The sequence below is a fragment of the Nematolebias whitei genome, chromosome 17 (genome assembly GCF_014905685.2).
Source record: "Nematolebias whitei isolate Nwh7 chromosome 17, NemWhi1, whole genome shotgun sequence".
NCBI classification, from domain to species: domain Eukaryota; kingdom Metazoa; phylum Chordata; class Actinopteri; order Cyprinodontiformes; family Rivulidae; genus Nematolebias; species Nematolebias whitei.
The window spans coordinates 36,399,361-36,424,753 of NC_056514.1; the positions used below are offsets into that span (position 1 = coordinate 36,399,361).

The window sequence follows — 25,393 nt, forward strand, 5'->3', positions numbered from 1 at the left end:
TATATATATATATATATATATATATATATATATATATATAGTTGTTGTTGTTGTTGTTGTTGTTGTTGTTGTTGTTGTTGTTGTTGTTGTTGTTTAAAATAAGTAACTTTCTCTTTGCCGTTTAGCACACTGGTGACACGTTTAATAATAACTGAGGTTGTGCGTATTAACTGGGACGTAAGGGTGGAGCAGTGGTTAGAGCCGTCACCACAAAGCGTGAAGGTTGCAGGTTCACCTCCTGGCCTTTGTGTGGAGTTTGCATGTTCTCTCCGAACATGTATGTGTTTTCTCCGTGTACTCCGGTTCCCTCCCACAGACCAAAACGTGCATGTTAGGCTGATTTGTAACTGTAATGTCCCTAACTGTGAGTGAGAGGGTGAATGGTTGTTTGTCTCGTTTGTCCCCATGTGTCCCTGTGATGGACTGTAGACCTGTCCAGGGGCTACACGTCCTCTGACGCAGTGACTACCGGAGAGACATCTTGTGAAAAGCAGGTAAAAGAAAATAAAAGAATGAGAGGAAAAAAAAATCTCTTGTAAAAACAGTTTAACCAACAAACTAGCTTTAAATTATTGCAAGAATCATATTAGTTTAATGATACATGCCTGGTGGAAAAGGAAAAAAAAAATGCTGCTACAATTAAACCATTGCATATAAGGACATGTTTTTTAAAAATCAACTGGTTTTATTAGGTTTTAAATTGGGTAAAGACAACTTCAGATGACAATAAAACATGGAGTGATTATCAAAGGTTAAGCAAACCCACTATGTAAATCGGTGCATAAATAAACGGGAACGCAGAGGTCTGCAACCTTTATGATCAAAGGAGTCGTTTCTGCTTCTTTGCTCTCAAAATTAAGTGTCCGGAGCCGCAACAAACTGCTGCAACTATGGTTATCAACTGGTGGCAGATGGACCACTTCAAGTTTGTCGGCGGGGGCTTTCCTGGCCAGTAGGCATTACAGTAGTCCCTCGTTTATCACAGGGATCCATACCCTGAAGACCTGCGATAAGTGATAAACCACGAAGTAGGAATAGTAGTACAAGTGGTAAGTTGTTTACTTTTATACATATATATTAAGGCCTTTTCAACCCTTCCCACACTCTTGCAATATTCTAAACAATGTTTCTAAACTGTAAACTCTCTAAAAGAGCACCGAATGTCATGATTTCAGCTCCCTGCCTCCTCTGCTCTTTCCACCTGCAAGCGCTCTTGGCCACGCCCACTTCTCCGCTCTGCACGGAGAACAGCTGATCAGCTGCAGCAGGAAGTTTATCCTGCAGTGTGGACTAGCAGGTGCTAAATAATTTTAAAATGATTTATTTTAAATAAAAATTTCATGCCGATCGTGCGGCTCGTCCATCAATCAGCCAACTGTGTGTCATGCCCAATCTTATTTTGAAAAACCGCGAGAGAGCAAGTCCGCGATAAACAAACCGTGAAGTAGTGAGGGACTACTGTGCCTGACAAAACTATAGTTAAATGATTTTTAACATTGATTGATATTTTTATATTAAGACAAAAAACAGATTCTTGTAAAGAATTCTTTTTTTTTTAATAAAAGAACATGTAATTATTTAATGGTGGAAAAATCCTTTGAAGAAGTAAAGCATAAAGTTAAAGTGAATATGTTTTACTCCTTGTTTTAGTACTAGTATTCACATCTTTGCAAGAGAAATTACAAGAAAACTGCTAAAACTAACCATTTTTGTTGTTTGTGTAACGACAAATGAAATTCAGTTTTATGTTGGTTTTGGTCAAAGCTTGAAAGAGCTGCTGCAGAGGGACAATGTGGCCCCAGAGCCGCATGTTGCTGACCCCTGCTCCGACATCCTGTTGGAAATGTTTTCTTACCGACATCAAACTCGAAGCCTTTCTCTGTGTAAGTGTGGCAGCAGCCTCCGGCCTGCTCGTGCTGTTCCAGAACCAGGACTTTCTTTCCTGCTTTGGCCAGCGTGGCTCCAGCCGTCAGGCCACCGATTCCACTGCCGATCACAATCACATCCAGGTCCTGGGGCACTTTGTCAACACTGAAACCTGTACAGCAACACGATTAATGTGATTGTATCCACTGTGCTTCATCATAAAGCTGTGATGCTATTAAAACATTAACATTAATGTGTACCACACTGTAAATAAATTATACAACGGTCTGAAGGTTGCAGTCCACCTTTCTGGTCCATAAACCCTGAACAAAACCACAGATATACGTCCTCCTGTCTGCAGTAAATGTAGATTAAGATATCACAACTTACATTGTGATCTAATTTAGATAAAGCGCATAAAAAAGAAATTGCCAACATGCCCCAACTGCATTTATGGCAGGGCAAACAGATAGTAAAAAATGTATTTGTACAAAGATAGTTGCATGGAAATGCATTTTCTTTAGGCCTGCTTGGAAATGTACAAGACAGGAAATTGTAGCTTTAATTGAGGAAAAGAAAATCACCTGTCAGTCATGTCTATAAGAAATTAATACATAAATAAATAACCAGAAACAATCTAGTTTAGGAACGTTAAATGACTGCTTGAGTGACGTTTTTTATCAATATATTTAACAAATTATAGTGACAACGTTTTTAGTATGTATACGAAGTATACTTCAAAACTGTAGGAATTTTTCATTTTTATAGGAATTGTTTTTTTCTCAGATCTCCCCAAAGGGCAGACAGTGCTCACCCACGTTTCCACTGACTTCTGTTCTATTTAATCTCAAAAAGTTGTCTGTAAAGATAAAAGTGAGGGGCTGTTTTAACGTTCATTTCAAATATAAAACTAGAAACAAAGAAATTCACATATGTCGCCATCGGAGACTTCTTGCTCCTCGGGTTACGGTCAAACATTTTTAACATGTGGTTTATAATTTAGGCAGCACGGTGGATTAGTTGGTATAACTGTTGCCTCTCAGCAAAAATGTTGCAGGTTCAAATCCCAACTTGGGGACCTTTCTGGGTGGAGTTTGCATGTTCTCTCCGTGCATGTGTGGGTATTTTCCCGGGTGCTCCGGTTTTCTCCCGCAGACCAAAAACATGTATGTTAGACTGACTGGTAACTCTAAATTGTCCCTAAGTGTGAGAGTGAATGGTTGTTTGTCTCGTTTGTCTCTGTGATGGACTGAAGACCTGTCCAGGGTGTCCCCACCTCTCACACAGTGATGGGTGGACATGGACACCAGTGACCCTAAGAAGAAGCGGGTAAAGATAATGGATGGATGGAAGTGTTTATAGTTTTCCCCGTTCGTTCTGTTTTGTCTGCTTTTCTTAAATTTGCTCTCAGGGAGTGACACACACTGGTGTGTGGTTACTATGGTGACCCTAACGAGCCACAGGCAGCAGATTTGACTTTTTAAAATCTTTTTATACACTTTGTAAGTTAAAATGTTTGTTTTCAGCGTAGATCCTTACGAAGTTAATTTTTGTGGCAACAGCTGCATTTAAAAATAAAAAATAATCTTTCCTATTGTCCATCCATCCATCCATTATCTTTACCCACTTCTTTTTTGGGCCGTGGGGTCCACTGGTGCCCATGTCCAGTTATCACCGTGCGAGAGGCGGGGTGCACCTGGACAGGTCGCAAGTTCTTTCCTATTGTCTCGCTTTAAATTTTGCAAATAGTCTGAAGCCATGCAATAAAATAACGATAAGCAGATGCAAATAATTTCTGCTTCATGCAAGCATTTCATTCACATGGACTTTACCTTGCTTGATGACTTTGTCCCTCTTCTTCTGGTCAAATTCTCGAGGTTCTGGAGGCCTCACTGACTCCAGAGAGAAAGGACTTGCTACCCCAAACAAGTACCTGTAGGTGCCGACAGCCCAAACAACCAACAAGAACAGGACGATCAGGAGCCACATTTTCAAAAATCTGAATCTGTGTTTCTGTGGCAGGGTGCGTTCAGCTGTGATGGTCCTGGCTCTCACAACGCTCCTTTTTATTGAGCCGCTGTGCCAAAGGTCTGCTTAGGTTGACCGTGACATTGATATGCAACACTTTCTGTTATAAAGAGCAGTAAAGATAAAAACGTTTAACACCCACTTTTCTCGTGATGACGGAACGGACGATTATTGCTGCACAAATTCCGTGAAGCACAGTGAGTTTGCTTGTTTGTATCGCCACCAATACTGACGCCATTTGCACATGGTTTATAAAAGATTATTTGTTTTTTTACTAAACTGCTGTTAGACTGTGAAAGGCCCGTCACAAGATCTGAGGAGTCGTTACCGCAGCTTGGAACGCAGCTGAAGTTTAGCTCGTATTGACCCTCCTCTGATGTGAACAGCTGAAATGCGTTTCATTTCTGTCAGGATCCGTGTCCTCTTAGGGTTTTTTTTGGTGTTTGTTGTTTTTGGATTCATTTCATTCGTGTCAGTTCATGTTTTCTGAGCTTCTTTGCTGCAGCCCGGCCCACTCTCACCTGTTCCTCGTTGTCATTTTGCCCAGGTGTCTTCACTCAACTCCTGTCTTAACTTGCAGCGCATGATGTCTCATCTGAATACAGATTTAAAAAATGTGCTTTAATATCTATTCATTCATTCAACCTTTATTCATACAGGTTAATCCCATTGAGCCTCAGGGACTCATTTACAAGAGGGACCTGATTTCTTAACAAAGAGTGATGACAACGGTGGATAACGACGACAACAATAGACAATCATAAGAGGCATACAAATATATATATATATATATATATATATTTATATATTTATATTTATAATAAATAATTATAATATTTTTTTTTTTTTTATTTTTTTTTTACAAATTAAAATAAAATGGCAACCAAAAGGACAGTCAACAGGAAAAAGCAGCATAAAAAAAAAACCTAACAAAAAACAGCTAGATTATAAGGCGGTGTAGAAAACTAAAAACAGGAACATGTCTGCATTGGTTGTACTCGACAGATGTTTGAAGCCACTTGGAGAGGTCAAGGTCCAGAGCTTCAGATCTTTTGCCAGATATTCCAGGAAACGGGAGCGGAGTAGGAGAAGGCAGTTTTGCCTAGTTCAGTCCTCACTGAGGGAACACTGCAGGTAATGATGTCCTGGGAGCGCACGCTGTAGCTGCACTCAGGAGATGTTTGATCTATAAAACTGCAATCATGACCTAAGACCGTAATCGGCTTGTTCTGTGCAGGTTCATGCCATCCATCCATCCATCCATCCGTTATCCTCTGCTTGTTCTGAAGTCGGGTCGTGGGGGCAGCAGCTTGAGCAGGGAGGTCCAGACATCTCTTTCCACAGCCACCTCTTCCAGCTCTTCTGGAAGGACTCCGAGGTGTTCCCAGGCCAACCAAGAGACGTAGTCTCTCCGTGTCCTGGGTCTTCCCTGGGGTCTCCTCCCAGTCGGACATACTCGAAGCACCTCCCTAAGGAGGCGCCCAGGAAGCATCCTTACCAGAACCACCTCAACTGGCTCCTCTCGATGTGGAGGAGCAGCAGTTCTACTCCGAGTCTCTCCCAGATAACCGAACTTCTCACCCTATCTCTAAGGGAGAGTCCAGCTACCCTGTAGAGGAGACTCATTTCAACCACCTGTATCCATGATCTCATTCTTATGGTCACTACCCAGAGCTTGTGACCATAGGTGAGGGTGGGAACGTAGACTGACCAGTAAACAGAGAACTTCGCCTTACAGCTCAGCTCCCTCTTCACCACAACGGACCGGTACAGAGTCCACAATATTGCAGACGCTGCACCAATCCGTCTGTCAATCTCACGCTCCATTCTTCCCTCACTCGTGAACAAAACCCAGAGATACTTGGACCTCCTTCACTTGAGGCAGAACCTCACCCTCAACCAGAAGAGAGCAATCCACCCTTTTCCAGTTCAGGCCTCAGATTTGGAGGTGCTGATGTGCTTCGAGACACATATTTGCTTCATAGTCATGTTTCAAACTATTTGACCCTAATTAGTGTCACAGAGGGCAGCACGGTGGTGCAACTGGTAGAGCTGCTGCCTCTCAGCGAGCAGGTCCTTGGTTCAAACCCCGGTCCAGGGGCCTTTCTGGGTGGAGTTTGCATGTTCTCTCTGTGCATGCGTGGGTTTTCTCCAGGTACTCCGGTTTCCTCCCACAGACCAAAAACATGCATGTTAGGCTGATTGGTAACTCTAAATTGTCCCTAGGTGTGAGTGAGAGAGTGAATGGTTGTTTGTCTCGTTTGTCTCTATGTGTCCCTGTGATGGACTTGCGACCCGTCCAGGGTGTACCCCGCCCCTCGCACAGTGATTGCTGGACATGGGCACCAGCGACCCCCGTGACCCAAAATGGAATAAGCGGGTAAAGAAAATGGATGGATGGATGGATGGATGGATAGTGTCACAGATTGGCTATTTTGACTATTTAAAGTAGGGATGCACGATATTATCGGCATAGTATCAATATCGGCCGATATTAGTGATAAAGTTAAATATCGGACATCAGCCATTCCATAAAAAAAAACTCACCGATATAAAAGGCTTCGGTTTTAAGTTAATTTTTAATTTAAGAAGCTGTGAAATATATATATTAATGCACTACTACTTATGCATTTTTCACTTGTCGCTTGTGAACAGGTTGAGTTTAGATTGGTGAAAATTTACAAATTTGTACTGTTCGAGTGTTATTGTGTTAGAGTAAATGTCATGAATACATTTGACATTAAAGATTACCCAAGTTGAAGTGTTGCATCATTTTCAGTCCCTGTTTTCACATTTACATTTGGTAGCCAAACTGACAAGGACCTGCAGAATAATGTATTTTAATTCAACAGCAGATAAAACTATGTAGTCTCTGTAAGTAGGTCTAGGAAAAAACATATATATCTGTATTGGTATCGGGTATCGGGTATCGGTTATCGGTTATCAGTCAAATATGTTTTAACATATCGGATATCGGCCAAAAATCCAAGCTTGTGCATCCCTAATTTAAAGGAAACCAACAAGCTTGGATTACGTGCTGTGAGCCATGCTGAACGGTGTGAAGGCCAGAACGGTCTGAGGAGCTCAGAATGAAGGATATAAACACTACAAGACCGTCTCTGAGCAGCTTTAAGTTCCTCTGACCACAGCTGCTGAAATAATTAAACACGCAGCGTTCATGAGGCTGTAGCCACCCTCCCAGGACATTGACGCAAGAGGAAATGCAACCCCAGAACCAAGGAAACCATTCAAGATGGTTTAGGTCAAACTATAAGGTGACGGTTTGTCACTTTCTGATCCATCACAGTTTAAATGGGCCCAGTAACACAACTAGAATTTACCAAATGTTGATGAGCCTGGTTATTATTATGGAATCACCTTTAATCCACATCATAAATGCACCATGAAACGTCTCTTATCTGATAAGGCAATTAAGATAATTTGCTTATGACAGCTCTTTAAGTGTCCTGCTTCATGTCTTTACGAGCCTGCAGCTGATTGAATACTCAGGTGAGACAAACGGAGTTTTTGTCCTTTAGGATCCAGGAAACGACAACTGTAAAACTTTAGACGACATGAGCACTTGCATAACCAGTCCCGTTGTATCTACAGATGTATATCTCCTGAAGGGATGACGGCAACCTTTATTACATTTCATGTTGTGTTATCTTCATTATGGCAGAGATTTCTTAGCCCATTATCACGGTTTTGTGTCTTTGCATGGACTTTACACGACGGTTGTACAATTTCCATTTTTTTATCTTGACTTTGAGCTGCAACATCTGCAGAGAGACATAAAACAAAACAAACTAAATTAACTATTAAATTAATTAAACTAAATTATTTTGCCTGCAAAAAAAAAACATGTGCGTTAAAATGATGACTCCATGATGATTATTACTGATGTCAGCTTGTTAGTATTTTACTGCTCAAAGTGGCTGCTGTGAGAAAAGTCTTAAAGTTCTCCAACTTCCTATATAATTATAACTTTCCCACCAGAAAAAAATGTCAAAATACTTTTAACTCTTGTTTTTTTTCCCTCTTGCTTTGTAAAAATAAAAAAAAATTAAAAACTTGTTGAACAATTTCTGACACTGACAGAATGTCAAAACATATTTGTAAAATAATTAACAAACCATTGCGATTGTTCAGTCTAGACATGAAAAATGCATGAACCAGTTTTTCTGCACAATTTTTAGATCAGATGTTTCAAATTTCAGCGATATTACGCAGATGGAAAAAGACGGTTTTAGTAACGTTTTGAACATTTATGTCAAATGTTTACATCTTTAATAAAATTTAAGCTAAATCCTGAAATTTTCGCCCATTTCTGCACATTTAAAGCTACTCATTGCAAAATCATGGACCGGATTAAAATAAAAGCACACCATGACGTATAAAAACAAAGTCCACTCAATATATTTCTCATAACAATAGTTAATGTGTCTTTAATACATTGGGTACATTAAAGGCACTATATTTTATTAGTTTAATTTAATAGATATTGACCTAAAATAAACATGTTTGTTCATTGACATTTCCCATCATTTGCTCAAATAGTGTATACTTGTACGTGTATACTTTTGGCAATATAGTATGTGTGTATATATATATATACATATATATATATATATATATATATACATATATATATATATAGTTTAATAAAAACAGCTAAAGCACTAATATTATTCTTTTACACATGAGCTTTTCTCTTTTTTTTTCTGCAAGGTGCTTAAGAAAAATCCTGCATTTATTTCATTTTTATCGTTTAAATCCACAAAATAAAGATCCAGTAATCAAAGGTTTTAACGATAACAAAAAGTGAATCAAGACAAAAACAAAAATTCTTACATTTCCTTTAACGAGACTTTTATTTTATCACAAACAGGACCAGGCTTTGTAAATATAAAATGGTTCAAAAATCATAACCAGAAGATATTTTGATTTTTTTTGTCACGTGTGTTTTTATTATTTCAAACTTTTCTGTCTTCTAAGCCATGATGAGCTCTGTTTTATCTCTTTACACCTTTAATAAAGCTCTTATGAACACTTTCACATTTATTATTCTTTCTTTGGTTTAGATTATAAAACGACAGATTTAATTTGCCACCTGTCCATGCTCTATTTTAAAAATTAATTCAATGAAATATGTTTAATAAGTAACCAGTTTCACCACGTGCACTCTTTTATTTCATCCATACAATGATAAAATCTACCATTTCATTCAGTAAGGATGATTTCTTCATTAGAGCAAAGTTAATTATCTTTCCTCGCATCTACAAATTTGAATTAATTTTATTTAAATGTGTGTTTTTGAGTTTCTCTGATCATTCTTCTGGATTTTATTTGAAAACGCCGTTAAAAAGCTGCACGTTTAACACGAGTCCTGATCCAAATGCTGCAGAAGTTTAGTTGATTGGCTGCAAAGTGATTTTATAATTGGATGGAGAGCTCAAGCTGCAGAACGGAGCTTAAAGGAGCAGACCAGCAAATCCCATGAAGATTAAACTCCTCGTCATTTTTCACCTTGTCTTTACAAACCGATCAGTTAAAAACCAGCTGAAAATCAGTAATGAAAGCAGACACGTCAGGTTTGAACATCTATTTGTATTTATTTACAGCTTAACACACACAAACACACAGTCTTTGAGTAGTGATGCTTTTATTACACATCTCCGTTTTAATTTATTTAATCCACAAGAGCTCTGCAAGGATGTAACGAGCAGCTCTGGTACAATAAAAAACAAACGTGAGACTTTCTCTTTGTGCTATGTTAATATACAGCCTCCTTTGTCTCCCTTGTAGGGGTTCTTGTCATCTGGGACGCCCTTGATCAGCGGGTCGTTTGGTGACAGTCCTTCAACAAAAGAGATAGTTTCCGTGCAGTTTGCACTCACCTGTTTCAGAGGAGGGCAAAGAAATCGCTTCAACGTCTGCAGGACAGTTTACGATCCAGCTAAAGTCTGCTTTAATGGAAACCAAGTCTACGTAAAAGAAAGACTGTTCACTCACTGGTGTTCTTGGTGTGCTCACTTCTTTTTTCAACTGGTCCAGCTCCATTTTCAGGATTTCTTTATCTGACATATCCCGAGCCATCCTGGCTGTAGGAGCCAAAATATAAAACAAATCCTCAACGATAACGAGTAGATTTTTAAAATTTTAAACCAATCCAGTAAAGACAAATGCCTAAAATCAGCGGTTTTACCTGTTGAATGGCGGGACCCCCAACGATCAGAGAGATCTGGCGTATCTTCCTCTCACCTGGCTTCTCCTCCTCTGACAGATCTGTGCCGTCCCACTGCTCCTCATCCCAGCTGATCCCCGCTGCCGGGGCTTTTGGCTGAGGTCGCCACCGGATTGCGCCTGATGTCACCAATCCCCTGTGATGGGATTAAACAATCAGGGAGTTTATCTCCCCAACAGGAAGCAGAATCTACCAATCTGTGCACAGGCAGTGAAACGATCACCGTGGCACAAAAACATAAAAGATTCAAAGATGTGTCGGTGACAGAATGTGTTGGGGATGACTGTTTGCTATCAACACTCCAAACTTTACATGAGTTTAATCCATTTTTGTGTTGGCCAATTCAATTCAATTCAAGAATACTTTATTAATCCCAGAGGGAAATTAAATGTTGAAACTCATCATCATTAAAGAGTTGTTCTAGATGCTGATGGCTGTGGGCAGGAAGGATCTCGTGTAGCGGTCTGTCCTACAGCGGATCTGAAGTAGCCTCTGAAGACACTCTGTTGTTGTATGACAGTCTGATGAAGAGGATGCTGAGTGTTGTCTATAATGTGCTGCTGATCTCATGCTGCTGATTTATTTCATGTTGCTGTGTTCATTCGTCCTCATCTGCTCACACAGACTCATGTTCGTGCTGCTGTTTGGTGCATTGTTTCGTACTAGTAGTGATTAGTGTATTCTTAGTTTAGCGTATTTCTTGGTTCATATCTTAGATCTTATTACTGTTTTTCTTTGTAATTTGTATTTTTGTTGGATGTAACTGGGACCCTGTGTACGTAGTTTCGTTCCACCATATGCACCACATGTGGCGTGAATGACAATAAAGACACCTTGACCTTCTTTGAACAGTCATCTCCAGAGGTTCTAGAGGAGTCCCCAGAACTGATCCAGCCTTCTTTATGAGCTTGTTGATCTTTTTAAGTTCACTTGCTCTGCTGGTGCTGCTCCCCCAGCAGATGATGGCAGAAGAGACGGCGCTCTCTGCAACAGACTTATAGAAGATCTGCAGCATCTTGCTGCAAACGTTGAAGGACTTCAGCTTCCTCAAGAAGTACAGTCTGCTCTGTCCCTTCTTGTAGACGCTTCACTGTTGCATTTCCAGTCCAGTGTGTTGTCCAGGTGAACCCCAAGTTATTTATACTTCTCCACCACCTCCACTTCTTCTCCCATGATGGAAATACTGTTGGACCTGTTCCTGTTTCTCCTGAAATCTACAATCATCTCCTTTGTTTTGTTCACATTCAAGATGAGATGATTGTTTCCACACCGTGCCACAAAGCGGTCCACCCAGTACTCAGCATCTCTGATACACCCGACCACTGCAGAGTCATCTGAATATTTCTGCACATGACAGGAGTCTGTTTTGGCTTAGGTTGATTAGCTGCGTTCATCTTGAATTGGGATGTTTCCAAAAGTTGAGATAGACGTACAGTACACCCAGTGTTTACACTCTGAGAGTTTGATTAAAATCTGTCCAGAGCTCCACGAGTGGTTCTGTTAATTGACACATAATGTTTCAACAAAAACGTCCTGCAACGTGTAGCGGTCGGAGTGTTGTATAACTTTCAGCTACTACAACACTAAACTTCAGCTCTATCTTTGATAAATGGAGGAAGTTTTATGTGTACTAAGTGTTTGTAGCTGTAGTGGCCATCTTGGATTGCATCGACTCTAAATAGAATAGATGTGTTTTCAGTGATTACTTTCTGAGAGTTTCATTTAAATCTGTCAACCGGTTTGAGATATTTTGCTCATGAGCACACGCAACAGCAGAAAAAAAACCATACGCACAAAAAACTAACAGAGGTCTGTGTTTAATCATCATTTCAGCAGGAGTCAAATTGAAATAAATCTGGTCATTTATCTGATCTACTTCATGTCTTTAGAATAAATAATGCTGATAATATAATTTCAGTGGGCTATTTAGATTGGTGGAGAAATTAAAAATGTTTGTACCTACAAATGTATTTTTATTTTGTCCTGCCTTTCTCACAAATGACTGCCTGCAGATTGACATTGATATAAACTTGAGTTTTTATGATTTCAGGTCATTCAAACTTATCAAAAACCCAGTTCTGTTCCCATCACCTGTTTGACGTTTCATGTGGGAGATGAGAGTCCACTGATCCAAAGCTCAACCTCCTGCAGGACTCTCACTAAGCTGTTTTCAGGATCTGGGTTAGCGCTCAAGATTAACCCTGAGACACGTCACCGTGGATTAACAGAGGTGAGCGTCGCTGAACACATTTTATTACTTAAAAGTGTCTATTTAACAACAAAAAATAATGCCCTGTTGTCACTGAAGTGCTTGTGATTCTCTTTACAGCTTCTGATAAATTAATAAACTTCCACAAGAATGAAAACTATTAAATAACTTGTTAATTGAATGGCTGCTTAAATTGGAAAAAGTAGTGTGAAGTCATCATTATGGCTCTTAATATAATTTTTTTTTTTATTATTATATAAAAAAATGTATTTTATTTTTATTGTATAAAAATGTAATAGAAAAGAAAGCTACTTATGAAGCACGTTACAGTAAAATTGTACTTGCCACTGTTTAGAGGTTAACACAAAATAGATTAAATTTGCTTTATAAATCTCCCAGCATCAGTAGTTTTATCAAACCATCATTCCCATTCCTAATTTTTTCAAGTCACTTGCTTTTGATTTAGTTTTTATCATATTGTTTAAATTAATAACCTTTTGTGATCAATTTTAAACTATTTTAATTGTTTTGTGTAAATATTTGAGGATGATTTTTCCCCTCCCATTTGATAACTTGTGCAATTGTCAATTTTGTCCACTAGGTGGCGCAAAATCCTAAAAGTTCTACTTTCCTGTTTGGAGGAGATTTAAATATTATTCTTGATAGTTCCTTGGATGAATATATTGCATGGATAAATTTAACCTACATATGAGGAGTAAAATAGCCTAATAATACAATATTTACATGGAGCAACAAAACAGGTTCAAGTCAATGAAAAATAGATTTTTGGTTGATTTTCAAAGGTTTTAGTAAAAATGATGAAGTGAACACCTTACTCCCCTTATGGATCACAAAACCATTTAGATAAAACTATCTGTCCCTAAATTAGGTGCTGCCCATTCAGCATAGTGGAAACTTAACAGCTCATTAATAAAAAGAAGTGACACACTTGATTTGGTCTAAAGCTTAAAAAAGAGGAACAGTTCAGTGTCATTGGGGAACTCCTGAAGTTTGAGCTCGGTACATATTTCAGAGTATTCAGTTGTGACTTAGCTTCAAGGTTCTTTACTGTTATTTGAAAGAAATTGTATACACGGGGTCCCGTTACATCCAACCAAAGTATAGCAACAGCAAAAGATAAAATTTAAAATAAACAGTAATAGAGATCTAAGATATAAACTAAGAAATATGCTAAACATTTAGTAGTACAAAAACAATACGCCGAACAACAGCAGCACGAACATGAGTCTGTGTGAGCAGATGAGGATGAATGAGCACAGCAGCATGAACTCAATCAGCAGCATGAGATCAGCAGCATGGATAATCAGCAGCACATAACAATCAAAGTGGCATTACAGTGATTTATTTTCTTTCACAGTGATTGTCCTGATTAGAGATTCACGAGTCTAACAGCTTCAGGGTAAAGGCTGTTCCTTAGTCTAGTGGTTCTACATTTAATGCTCCTTAACTTCATGCCTGAGGGGAGTGGGGCAAAAAGTGTGTGTGCTGGGTGAGTGGGGTCCTTCATGATGCAGGTGGCCCTCTTCCTACATCTGGAGGTAGATGTCTGTGATGGTGGGGAGACTGACCTAGTTACTTTGTAAATCTGGAAAACTTGAAGAACTAGATGTGGTGTGAAGAATCACCTCGTTATCTGAAACCCGTGAGACACCATCAGAGGAAGGAAAAACAAGATTAAATCAGTGGCTCCTACGAGATTTATCACTGAAAGGAAGAATTTTACTCACTAAAGCAGAATAAATCTCACCGTCAGCGTTGGCAGCTTTGGCTCTGCTTCTCAACGACGAGACCCTAAAAGAAATCAACAAAATGCTCTTTAGCTTTTTTTGGAAATATCTGAAGAAGTCTGTTATCATGAACTCGTTTGAGCATAAACCTTTTCGCTCCCCACAACTATCTGATTTGGAATTACAAATACAAATACAAACATAATTGCCTGTTTCTGGGATTTTGGTTTCAAAAGAACATAATACGGATGGACCAGTTGTTCAATAGTGAAGATCTTCTGCTCACCTGTGAAGAAGTTCATAGAAAATACATCCCTTTAACTCCTAGAGACTATATATGATAAGGTGTTTGGAGCATCCTCTCACATATATATATGCTTTTTAAGATCCTAGAAAGACTTGATGCTCACAACCTTACCATCCCCAATAACTGTGTCAGATTTATAAGAGCCTTATATCAGAATCACCAGTTGTTGTTCCACATTGAAATAGCTTTGTGGATGGGATAACATGTCAAAGGATCTGGCTTCTACCAAAAAGATATCGGATTACAAACAAAATTAAAGAAATATCCTATGAAATTATCCATAAAGTTTATCCAGCCATAACACTAGATTCAAGAAAACTGCTCTTAATTCAAGCTTTTGTGGTCCAAGTCCTGAAACTGTTGTTCGCATGTTTTGTTAATTCATTTATGCAGAAACCATACGACTTTATTCACAATAACTCTGAAGAACATTTTGATGTTTGTAATCATCTGCCAGAAAACTATTCTGACTTTTTCATAGATCGTCTATTATTAGTATTAAAATATCGCATTCGTTGTAGCAAACACTGTGGAAGAAAACTACTTTTGATAATGAGGCCAAGCACTGCAGTAATATTCATTTAAAGATTCTGATAAAAGAAAGACAATTAAAAACATTAAGATATGCACTGCATTGAATGTATTATTAGAACCCTGAGCCCCGCTGCCATTTCTTTCTTTTATCAGCCGTTTTGTTTTTACTATTTATTATTCCTGTTGGTTTCTTAAAAAACTAAGGTGCTTTTTGATGCGTATGAAGAGTTCTATTTAATAAAGCTTGTTTAAAAAAAACGTGCTAGATGGCTCAGCCAATAGGAGCACATGTTCATCCCGGAACTTTAAGCTTTCTTCAAAATAAGAGTTTCCATTTAACAGTTTGAATGAAAAATGCTTTCTCTGCAGCGTGTTGACAGGCACCTTCTCTTATTTTGAAATGACGGGGTCTTTTCTGACCGGAAGTGATTCTGTCTAGTTTTATCGTTGGCTTCCGCCGAACAACCATGGCAGGTCCCAGCAGGAAGCAAATGTTAAGGTTTCTTAGCCAGCTTGGAGCGTTTATTTTGACCCGTTTCGGGTTTTGGAACTGCTTCAGCATGCTGATGCTGTTTGCTGAAAGAGCGGACTCAAAAAGGTAAAAAGAATTGCGTACTTTAAACGAGCTTTTAACTAAAGTTAGCAATCAAGCTAACGGTAGTTTTGTTCAGTCATTTCACGCGTTCAAATCACAGAAGTAACTTTTCTTTAGGCTGGTAACAACTACACGTTGACTGGTGTTTTTATAGTTTAGTCTCATTATATACAAATATTCAAATGAGGAGTTTTGAATCTGTCAAAAAATGTTTTTTGGTAAGATAGCTATTAGCCTATTCTCTAACCGTCTAACAAACTCCAAGCTGTAACAACCTTGTTCTTCTTCTCTGGTTGTGTGAAGTCAGTGTGGGGTGTGTTGTTCAAGCTTACACATCCACACCCCCTCACTTATCCTGTAATTATAGCTGCTCCAAGGGGAAAAGGAGGCTATTTTTAATCTAACATGGCTTAGTTTCCCTTTATATCTATAAACGAGAGCAGTTAATTAAGGTAATGCTGTGTAGTTCATTATTTTAAATCAAATGATGATATGAGGTCCACTTAATTCTTTTTTGTTCCGTTTGTGGGACCTCCTTTTGCCTCATAATAGTATTTGTAACTTTGATTTTCTTGTGAATGCATGGGATTAGTCTTGCAATGTTTTGTATTCTCAGGATAAAATATGAAATGGTTATAGATACTTTCACATCATTATGCTTAAATGGTATGCATTCTGGGTCACTGTTCTCAACAATATATATCTTTGTTTTTTTAAGTATTCATGATTGGATTAAATAAATTCACAGCTGATAACAAAGCACTATACAATAAATCCTCATAAAGCTCTCTGGAAAGTTTGAGTAATCTGTTTTGATCCACTTTCTCCTCCAGAAAGCCGGACATCCACATACCGTACCTGTACGTGGACATGGGGGTGGCCGTCCTCTGCGCCAGCTTTATGTCGTTTGGCGTGAAGAGGAGGTGGTTCGCGCTGGGCGCCGCCATTCAGCTGGCGGTCAGCACGTATGCATCCTACGTCGGGGAGCAGGTGCATTATGGGGACTGGTTAAAGGTGAGTAACCCTTGTGACGTAACGGATTTGATGTCCATGGTAACGTCCTTCTTGGTCATAATCACTTTCAGCTACATTTATAGTTTAGTTGGACTCATTGTAAGGAGATATTAGAACTAAAGCTTAACTGGTGCTGTACTGGGAGTATTCATATTTGTGACATTAATTGTATCCTCATGTTGATGATTCTTCATCTGTCTATAAAATACAGTGTGCAGGTTGTTTCTGGAAGTCTCCTCCTGACCGGGTTCTGTTTGCTGAGTCGAGTGCAGTTAAACTTTCACCCAGTTCCTTAGAAAACAAGAATTTGGCCTTGACAAATGCGCTTCTGTTGTCACGCGGGGAAGAGGTATAAAGCTCCCGCAGGCTGTGTGAAAGCATCCTGTATGACTTGTCCATTTATTGCAATAAACGACTCGAAGACAATGAAGGGGAAGATAATTAATTTATTTCACCTGTTTCTGTGTTAAGACAGTTTAGAGTAGGAAAATCCACCACAAGTACCATGGAGGAAGTTAATAAGAGTAGAAATTCACAACACAAGACTTTATTTATTTATTTATCATCATTTCCAATACCAAAGCACAAAAACTGCATTAAAATATTTAGGTGCACATAACTCATAAATAAATTCAGGTAAAGTGGTACATAATACATATTTAATATCGAATTGTACATTTTGTGATAGTTGTATATAAATGAGACAAAAATCTGCTCAAAGTTTCTTAACAGTTTTTCTTGTGATTGTCTAAAAAGTGATTTTAGTATTCATAAAACAAAAAACCTTTTGGATTTTATTTAACGGCTCTGATTCTATTTTAAATTATATATTTACTAACTGCCTTTGTAAAAACTAATTGGGCACAAATCTCTTCGGGGGGCCGAGATGGTGTAGAGGTAGGGCAGCCGACTTGGAACCAGTCGTGGTGTCCTCGAGCAAGACACCCAATCCCCAATTGCTCCCCAGGCACCTACATAGCTGCCCACTGCTCCACCTGGGAGCATATCAGGTGTGATGATGCAGAGAACTAATCGTGTCATTGTATGGGAACATATAATGATGGCAGCACACAGTACTTATCTTACTTATCTCCATGTTTACCTGTTTCTTCAACAGTATTTTCTGTTTTTGTCCTTCGGGTCAAATCAGCTCCAGCAGTTTCTCTCAGATTTTTTTTTTTAAACCTTCTTTTAGCTTTGTTTCTTTTGATACTCAAGTGGTGAAGACATGAACAAGTACTTATTCTGTTTAGAAAGAGTTTGAACTTCTGTAAGAATCAGATATGTATCCAAGTTATTAAAACTGTAATGTGGAGTATCTGAAGCAGATCTGAGTCACAGGTGAACGTAAAGCTTGGGTGAAACCACCAGAAGTCTAAAAATAGTTTTTATTATAAATGCTTTTGCTGAACCTTGTTGTGCTGCAGGTCCGGATGTACTCCAGAGCGCTGGCCATCATTGGGGGCTTCCTGGTTCTGGCCAGTGGTGCAGGGGAGATTTACAGACAGAAGGCACGTAGCAGATCTCTGCAGTCCACTGGACAGATCTTTCTGGGGATCTATCTCATCTGTGTGGTAAGACCCAAGTTTGTGACGATTCTATTGAATTCGGTTTATTTATACAGCACAAAGACCCACCAGAAGTCGTGTCAGGGCACCGAACAGAAACATTCACTTCCATAAAAAAAAAAAAAACAATCAGTAAAAGTTCTCTATGTGAGGAAGCAGCAGATTGTGTTGAATCTTCACTTGGTCACAGTCTCCCACCCTGAGCAAGCACAAAGGAGACAGTAGAAAGGAAAAACTCCTTTGTAACAGGAAGAAACCTCCAGCAGAACCAGGCTCGGGATGAGCGGCTGGGTTTGAGAGGACAGAAAGGAGAAACAAACACAGGATGGCAGGTCCAGATGTGCTTTCTACAGGAGGAAAGAGAAAAAACCACACGTTAAGAAATAATTACAAATACAAACGAGTAGAGCAAGTAAAGACGGCAGCAGCGTGAGGAAATGTGGTCAGTTTGTCCTCCAGCAGTCTAAGCCTATAGCAACATAACTAAGGGACAGCTCAGAAAACCCAAACCAACTATAGGATTTATTAAAAAGGAAAGTCTTAAGTCCAGTCTTAAAACTGGACAATGTGTCAGCCTCTGGAAGATGGTTCCACAAGAGAGGAGCCTGAGAACTGAAAGATCTTCCTCCCATTCTGCTTTTGGAAACTCTAGGAACCACAAGTAAACCTGCAGTTTGAGAGTGAAGTGCTCTGTTAGGAAAATATGGAACAATAAGATCTGTAATATAAGATGGAGCTAGGTTGTTGAGAGCTTTGTAGGTTAGAAGTAAGATTTTGAATTCTATTCTGAATGTGACGGAGCCAATGGAAACTAGAACTGGCAAGAGATGATCTCTCCCAGTAACTCCAGTTAAGACTCTGGCAGCAGCGTTTTGGATCAACTGAAGACGTTTTAAAGACGTATTTGAACAATCCAAAGTAATTTTGACGATCAGAATTTTCACATTACATCCAAAAACTAAATATTTCACCAAATCTAGAATTCAACTTATTATCTATAAACAAAGATACAAATAATAGATGTAAAGAAAATCTTGTTTTTCCTTGTTTTGGATTTTGTTGCACTTTTAAGTTTTGATTAGACTTGAACCTATAAAAAGGGCAGATCAAGTTGTTTTTTGGGCTTGAGGGAACGCACACACGAGAGTTCTGAACAAAAATTCTGGTAAAACCGTGGAAACATTTTGTGTAACGTCCTGTGATGGCACAAGAAGCCACTCAGAGTATGTGTTGTGAATGACTCTCAGATACTACCAGCTTAAAGTTGAGCTCAATATCATTACCATTTTTTTGTTTTGGGATCTTAATTAGCTGTAGGTGTACATTTATAAATACTTGTTATAACCAGTTAATAAATCAGATTTGTTTAGTAAACTGATGTGTCATTGTTTCCTGACAAAGGTTCCCTACTAATCCTGCAGCGCCACATTTTGTCCACCAGGTGTACTCCCTGCAGCACAGCAAAGAGGACCGACAGGCCTATCTGAACCACATAGCAGGAGGGGACATCACTCTGATGCTGGTAGAGGTTCTGTTTGGAGTTCTGGCGCTGGCCTTCCTCTCCGGATATTACATCCGCCTGGCGGCTCAGATCCTGGCCACCGTCCTTCCTTTGGTCATCCTCCTCATCGACGGGAACATCAGCTACTGGCACGACAATCGCAAGGTGGAGTTCTGGAACCAGATGAAGCTGATAGGCCACAATGTCGGCATTTTTGGCGCCGTGTTGATTCTAGCTACCGATGGTTAAGAGCCAGAGACGTTTACAGACCGAGGAGATCGTTGTGGCCCTTTGGTTTTGGTCATAGCCTGAATTTTGCTAAAAAGCTGCTGCAGCAACTCAGGATTCAAAACGCTCCGAGCTCAAACGGTGGGACACAACATTTTATTTTTTATTGCAAATTTCATTATTTATTTGGTGTCATGTTTACACGCTCCGAAACATTGTGCCAAGTGCTGGTACGATAATCATGCAGAGAACACTTACTCCAGTAAGAAGTGTTAAAAAGTCCAAACACTTGTTACAGTTGAAACGTTTTATAAGAAAAGGGAAACATGTTAATGCTTACAAGTTTTTAATTAAATGAGAGAACAGTTTGTATCTTCTGTTTGGGTAATATTTACATTGAATGTATAATTTTTATCATGAGAACGTTTGATCTTTTCGCTGCTTTACAAAAGGCTGAACTGTAACTTTGTGAAATCGACAATTTCTAAGGAAGAACGCACGAACGGCAAGAAAAATACAAACTTACATTTTACTGTATTCAATATAACGCATCATCCTCCAGACCAAGAAAATGTCTTATTTCATAATACTTTTGTGTATATTTGTTTGTTTTTGCAGATTAAAATCTGATCAAATCTTCTGGACTGTACAGAATCCTTTGTTTTCCTTTAAGACTTAAAACTCCTGCACAGTTCTGTAGTTCAGCAATTCAGTTCAGTTTCTTTATACAGCATCAAGTCATAACAGAAGTCTTCTCCAAGCACTGAACAGAAACTTGAGTAAAAATTAGGGATGAATTTTGTAGCATTTTTGGCCGATATGCCGATATTAAAACTTATTTGGCCAATAATGATATTTTTCCCCCTAGCTTTTTCTGCTGTGGAATTAAAATACATTTTTCTGCATAGTCTGTCAGTTTGGCCTGCTACCAAATGCAGATGCCAGATAGGGAGCTGAAAATACATATTTTTTTAAAAGCGCCTTTTATATCAGTTAGATATCGTACATAGGTCATCACATCAAAATATCGGCCGATGCATGCCGAGAAGATCGTGCACCCCTAGTAAAAAGTTAACAGAAACATTCATATTTACATAATTTTACACTAATTATCTGAGGAGCAGACTACTTTGAGTTCTAACTCCATTGCAGAACTCTCGAGCGAGCATGAAGGCGACAGTGGAAAGGAAAAAGTTCATGGAGGAAGGAACCTTTAGCAGAACCAGGCTCAGGACAAGTAGCCATCTGCTTCAACCGGCTGGGTTTGAGAGCAACAGATACACAATGGCAGGTCAAGAATCACATGTTAAGATAGAAATAGTATCGGATGAAAGCTATTCAATTAAGGAAATTAGGTCAATTTGTCCTCTAATAGTCTAAGCCTATAGCAGCATAACAAGCCAACCCCAACTATAGGATTTATCAAAAAGGAAAGTATTCATGTGTCAGCCTCATGGACAGAAACTGGAAGTTGGTTCTACACGAGACGAGCCCGATAAAGATCTTCCACCCATTCTGTTTTTGGAAACTCTAGGGACCACGAGGAAACCTGCAGTCTGAGAGCAAAGTGCTCTGTTTGGAAAATATGGAACAATAAGATCTGTAATATAAGATGGAGCTAGGTTGTTGAGGGCTTTGTAGGTTAGAAGTAAGATTAAACACAACAAAATCTGTCAGCAGGTTTGAAACCAACAGGACCAGGCAGGAATGCATATCGCCCGCCGCCTTTCATGACAGATCTAATCAGAAATGACAGATGAAGTCGTTTGTGACGCCCAATAAATTACACAAGTCGAGAAGTGTCAGCCCTTAAAGTCCGTGCTGTGAATGACTCGCAGCTACTACCACACCGAACAACTCGACGTCTGTAAAACAGGTGACTCTGAAAGATCATCAGTCGTAGATCTACAAAAATTACTTTCTGGAAGTTTCATTAAAATCTGTCCTGTAATTGAAGAGATATTTTGCTAACAGACTGTGGCGAATATTCGTTCTTTTTTACTTCTGTGGCAGGCGATAATATATTTACTCCTCATTCTGCTGTAAAGGAGCGGTTCTGTTCCTAGTTATATTTTTTGTAGCATCTGGTGAATCCATGTTTCAGACCTTCTGACCATGTTCCCTCAGGGCCCGGTACCAGGTCCGTTTCATTTGTCCTGAACCTCTGCATCGCTCGCAGCTTGCTTGTTCTTGCGGTTGCGTTCTGCTTTGACCAGCGCCCCGACCACGGCCAGCAGCACGGTGATGGTGATGATGAGCACCGAGGCCGTCTCGGCCATGCACAGCTGGCTGTCCATGGAGACCAGAGCGCTCCCGGCCTGCTGAGGCGGCGCGTGGCAGACGATGTCCTCGTAGTCCTCCACGTGCAGGTGTCGGACGTGCTGGATCTTCCCGAAGACGCGCTGCAGGTCGCAGTCGCACGTCCAGGGGTTGAGGGACATCTGCAGGTGGGTGCTGGTGGTCTTCATCTTCAGAAAGGTCTTGAACTTGATGTGCTCCAGCTGGTTTCCCTGGAGATCCAGCAGGTTCAGGCTGCGCAGGGGAACCAGAGCTTTGGTCTGGATCTCCGAAAGGTTGTTGTGTCCGAGCAACAGGACCTCCAGGCTCTGTTGCCGGCTCAGCAGACCCTCTCTGAGGACGTTCAGCCCGTTTCCCTGCAGGTTAAGGAGGCGCAGGCGAGACAGGCTGGTGAAGGCTCTGACATCTATGGTTCGGATCCGGTTGTAACTAAGGTCCAGTTTTCTCAGGTTGTCCGAGTCTCCCAGCGAGGAGTCGTCCAAGTGCTGCAGCAGGTTGTGGTCCAGCTGGAGCACCTGGAGGCTGGACAGACCCATCGTGAGGTCCTGAGGGAGCCAGCGCAGCCGGTTAAAACTCAGGTCCAGCCTCTCCAGAAACTGCAGGGACGACAGACACTGGAAAACAGAAACGATAAAGACTCAGAGGGAACTGGTTGAACTGGTGCAGCTTAAAATTCATTTTACTCAAGAAATCGACCAGAAGATGTCAGATTCAGCTACATCACATTTTAGATCAATCAGATTAGTAAGATGTGGCCTACACGTGTGAATGAGGAGGAAGGAGAGGCCACAAAGGTGCAGGACTTCAAGGACTTCAGGAGAGTTTGGTAAAGAGGTGGAGAAGAGAGTCCAGGCAGGATGGAGTGGATGGAGAACAGTTTCAGGAGTGATTTGAGACTAAAGAGTGTCAGCAAAGGTCAAAGGAAAAGTTAACAAGATAGTGGTGAGATGTATGGTCTGGAGACAGAGACATGGACAAAAAGACAGGAGACAGAACTGGAAGTGGCAGAAATGAAGTTGGAGGACATGGAGGTAGTTGGAGTGAGATGAAAGAGGTTGACTCGCTGAGAAGGAGCAGCTGAAAGATGATCAGTACAACGGAGTTTTTCAGTTCAGTTGTCTTAAATACGGTTGACTCAAATTAGTACCGTCGTTGCTTAGACGTCCACACGATAATTACTTTTTAAACATACTTGAAAATGTTCCAGTCAGATCTTTTGGTACCAGTCACACACACACACACACACACACACACACACACACAGAAACAAAAATTACCTTTTGGCATCGGACATTAAAAAGAAAAAAAACAGAAGTGAACCTCCGTCTCTGCCTCAAATCTCAGGAAGACCAACTCCTCACTGGGATTTCTCCATTCTTTGCTCCACCTTCCATTCTGACCAGTTGTTCTGGTCCATGTTGATGAAAAATATCCCCACAGCACAACAATGGTACCACCACGCTTCACTGTAGGGATGTTCTCAGCATGATTGTGAGTGAGACGATGTCCTTTAGGGTTTGGTCTCCTGTGATTAAGTCCTTCCACGTTTAGAGGAAGAAATCCCAAAACAGTTTTTTTCTTGTCGCTCCTCCATGAAGCCCAGCTCAGTGCATCTTACTGGTCCTGTGGACAGCTTCCTCTCAGCTCCATCAGGATCTTTGGCCTCCTGAAGTTCTATCACAATATTTCCATTTCCTAATAAATAATTCATGGGAGCTCCATGGGATGTTCAGAACTGTACTCAATATTAGCGGAGTTCCTTGGTCTTCATGATGTCCCTTACTAGTGTTGCACTGGTGTGGATTCTGGAGGCTTTTCCAGCAGGTGTACATCATTTGACTGCTCACCAGCAGATCACTTATAAATTGTGCAGCTTCTAACGGGAAAGGCGACGGCTCGACTAAGACGACCCGTTTTCCTACATTTAACTCAAAGAAGCAGTTGTGGATAATTGTTTTTAAAAGTTAACCATCAGTTAAAATGCAGGCAATCAACGAGGAATGAATATTTCGTACCTGTGGATGCAGAACGTGGATGCTGTTGTTGGACATGAGGAGAATCTTGATGGACCACAGTCCCACGAACGATCCGGTGTGCACCTCCCTCACTTCGTTTCCACTCAGATCCAGCAGCCAGCTGCCGTGGGGGACATTTTTGGGGACCTGGTGCAGCCCACGAGTCCTGCAGTCCACCAAGTCAGACTCGTGGCACAGACAGGAGCTGGGGCACAGCCTGAGGCCCGACACGACGCCCAGGAGAGGAACCAAGCAAAGCATCACGCAACAACTGGAGAACATCGTTCTGGGGTCAAAGAGCATCCTCCCCTGCTGAAAGGCATGGCCAACCGTGCACATCCTTGGAGTGATGCAACTGAATGTGCTGCAAACATCCGAGCACACGGGGGAAAAATCCCGATTAGGTCCGGGATTAAAGGCTTAAACTGATGATCACATAACCGTATCTGGGGAGCAATGGTCCGTTTTGGAGCCTTTCCTAAAAACAGGATTTACATCTGCTTCACTCTACGGACACACGAAGCCGACTTGAGCCACTCGTCTCGTTTGTTACACAAATGTACGGATGGGAGAGAAATCTGGACCGACACGAGCACATTGTGGTAAATTCTGGATAAAGCACTAAACATGCAAGTCCGCTTAATCCTCAATATGAAAAGGATTTGTTTGTTCGACATTTCAGACCAAAACATTATCCAGAAAAGATTATAGCACTCCAAAGCAGTTCCACAAAAAAATACAATTAAAAACACCCATGAATATCAGAGAAATTAAGTTAAAACCAAAAGAGGAAGAACACGAGCGAAAAGTAGCAAAAAAATTGTAGAATTGTAGCTTAAAAAAATAGAGCAGCTGAAACTAGCAGAAAGCTAACTAAAAGTAGCATACGACAAAAACGGAGGGAGTATGCCATCTCGATTTTAACTGGGGAAATTATTGTAAATAAAGTCCAAAACCATAAAAAACACTTATCCATCTCTTGAACGATTTGACAAACGAATGGTTAAAGTAGCACAAAGTTTTCAGCCGACTGCAGAAACGAGCAGATTGGTGAAGAAACGTTCTCACTATGAATCACTGCTCTCGTTTCAGGCACCGCCTCCGCTGGATCAACACCGAATTCATTTAAGATGCTGCCGCCGCCCAGACGACCCAACGTCTAGAAGAATCAGCTTTAAAATGTCCAATAAATTAAGTCGGTCCACTTAAATTGTGCAGAAGACATCAGCCCCAAC

At 40.3% G+C, this 25,393-nt stretch overlaps 4 protein-coding genes across 4 annotated transcripts in view; 1 reads left to right on the plus strand and 3 right to left on the minus strand.

Moving 5' to 3' along the window:
- si:ch1073-13h15.3 (inactive all-trans-retinol 13,14-reductase) overlaps positions 1–3,882 on the minus strand; it is an 11,036-nt gene extending 7,154 nt beyond the window's left edge. Inside the window, exons 1-2 of the mRNA XM_037691203.1 lie at positions 3,699–3,882; positions 1,856–2,038 (exon numbers count right to left, since the gene is read on the minus strand). Of these exons, the coding sequence (XP_037547131.1) occupies positions 1,856–2,038; positions 3,699–3,855 (340 nt within the window). The 5' untranslated portion in view covers positions 3,856–3,882. The remainder of the gene's footprint in view (positions 1–1,855; positions 2,039–3,698) is intronic.
- Positions 3,883–9,489: 5,607 nt separating this feature from the next.
- Positions 9,490–10,233, minus strand: gngt2b (guanine nucleotide binding protein (G protein), gamma transducing activity polypeptide 2b). The gene is made up of 3 exons (XM_037691206.1): positions 10,103–10,233; positions 9,910–9,998; positions 9,490–9,794 (listed from the first exon to the last, which is right to left on the minus strand). The coding sequence occupies exons 2-3, from the start codon at positions 9,991–9,993 to the stop codon at positions 9,666–9,668; spliced, it is 213 nt and encodes a 70-aa protein (XP_037547134.1). The 5' UTR covers positions 9,994–9,998; positions 10,103–10,233; the 3' UTR covers positions 9,490–9,665.
- A 5,173-nt stretch (positions 10,234–15,406) lies between these two features.
- On the plus strand, positions 15,407–20,425 carry tmem101 (transmembrane protein 101). Its single transcript, XM_037691207.1, has 4 exons — positions 15,407–15,537; positions 16,368–16,548; positions 17,976–18,122; positions 19,558–20,425. Exons 1-4 carry the CDS (start codon positions 15,407–15,409, stop codon positions 19,864–19,866), a joined length of 768 nt encoding a protein of 255 aa, XP_037547135.1. The 3' UTR covers positions 19,867–20,425.
- A 1,403-nt stretch (positions 20,426–21,828) lies between these two features.
- Positions 21,829–24,497, minus strand: LOC119423550 (insulin-like growth factor-binding protein complex acid labile subunit). The gene is made up of 2 exons (XM_037690948.1): positions 24,159–24,497; positions 21,829–22,757 (listed from the first exon to the last, which is right to left on the minus strand). Exons 1-2 carry the CDS (start codon positions 24,495–24,497, stop codon positions 21,993–21,995), a joined length of 1,104 nt encoding a protein of 367 aa, XP_037546876.1. The 3' UTR covers positions 21,829–21,992.
- Between the last annotated feature and the right edge of the window lie 896 nt (positions 24,498–25,393).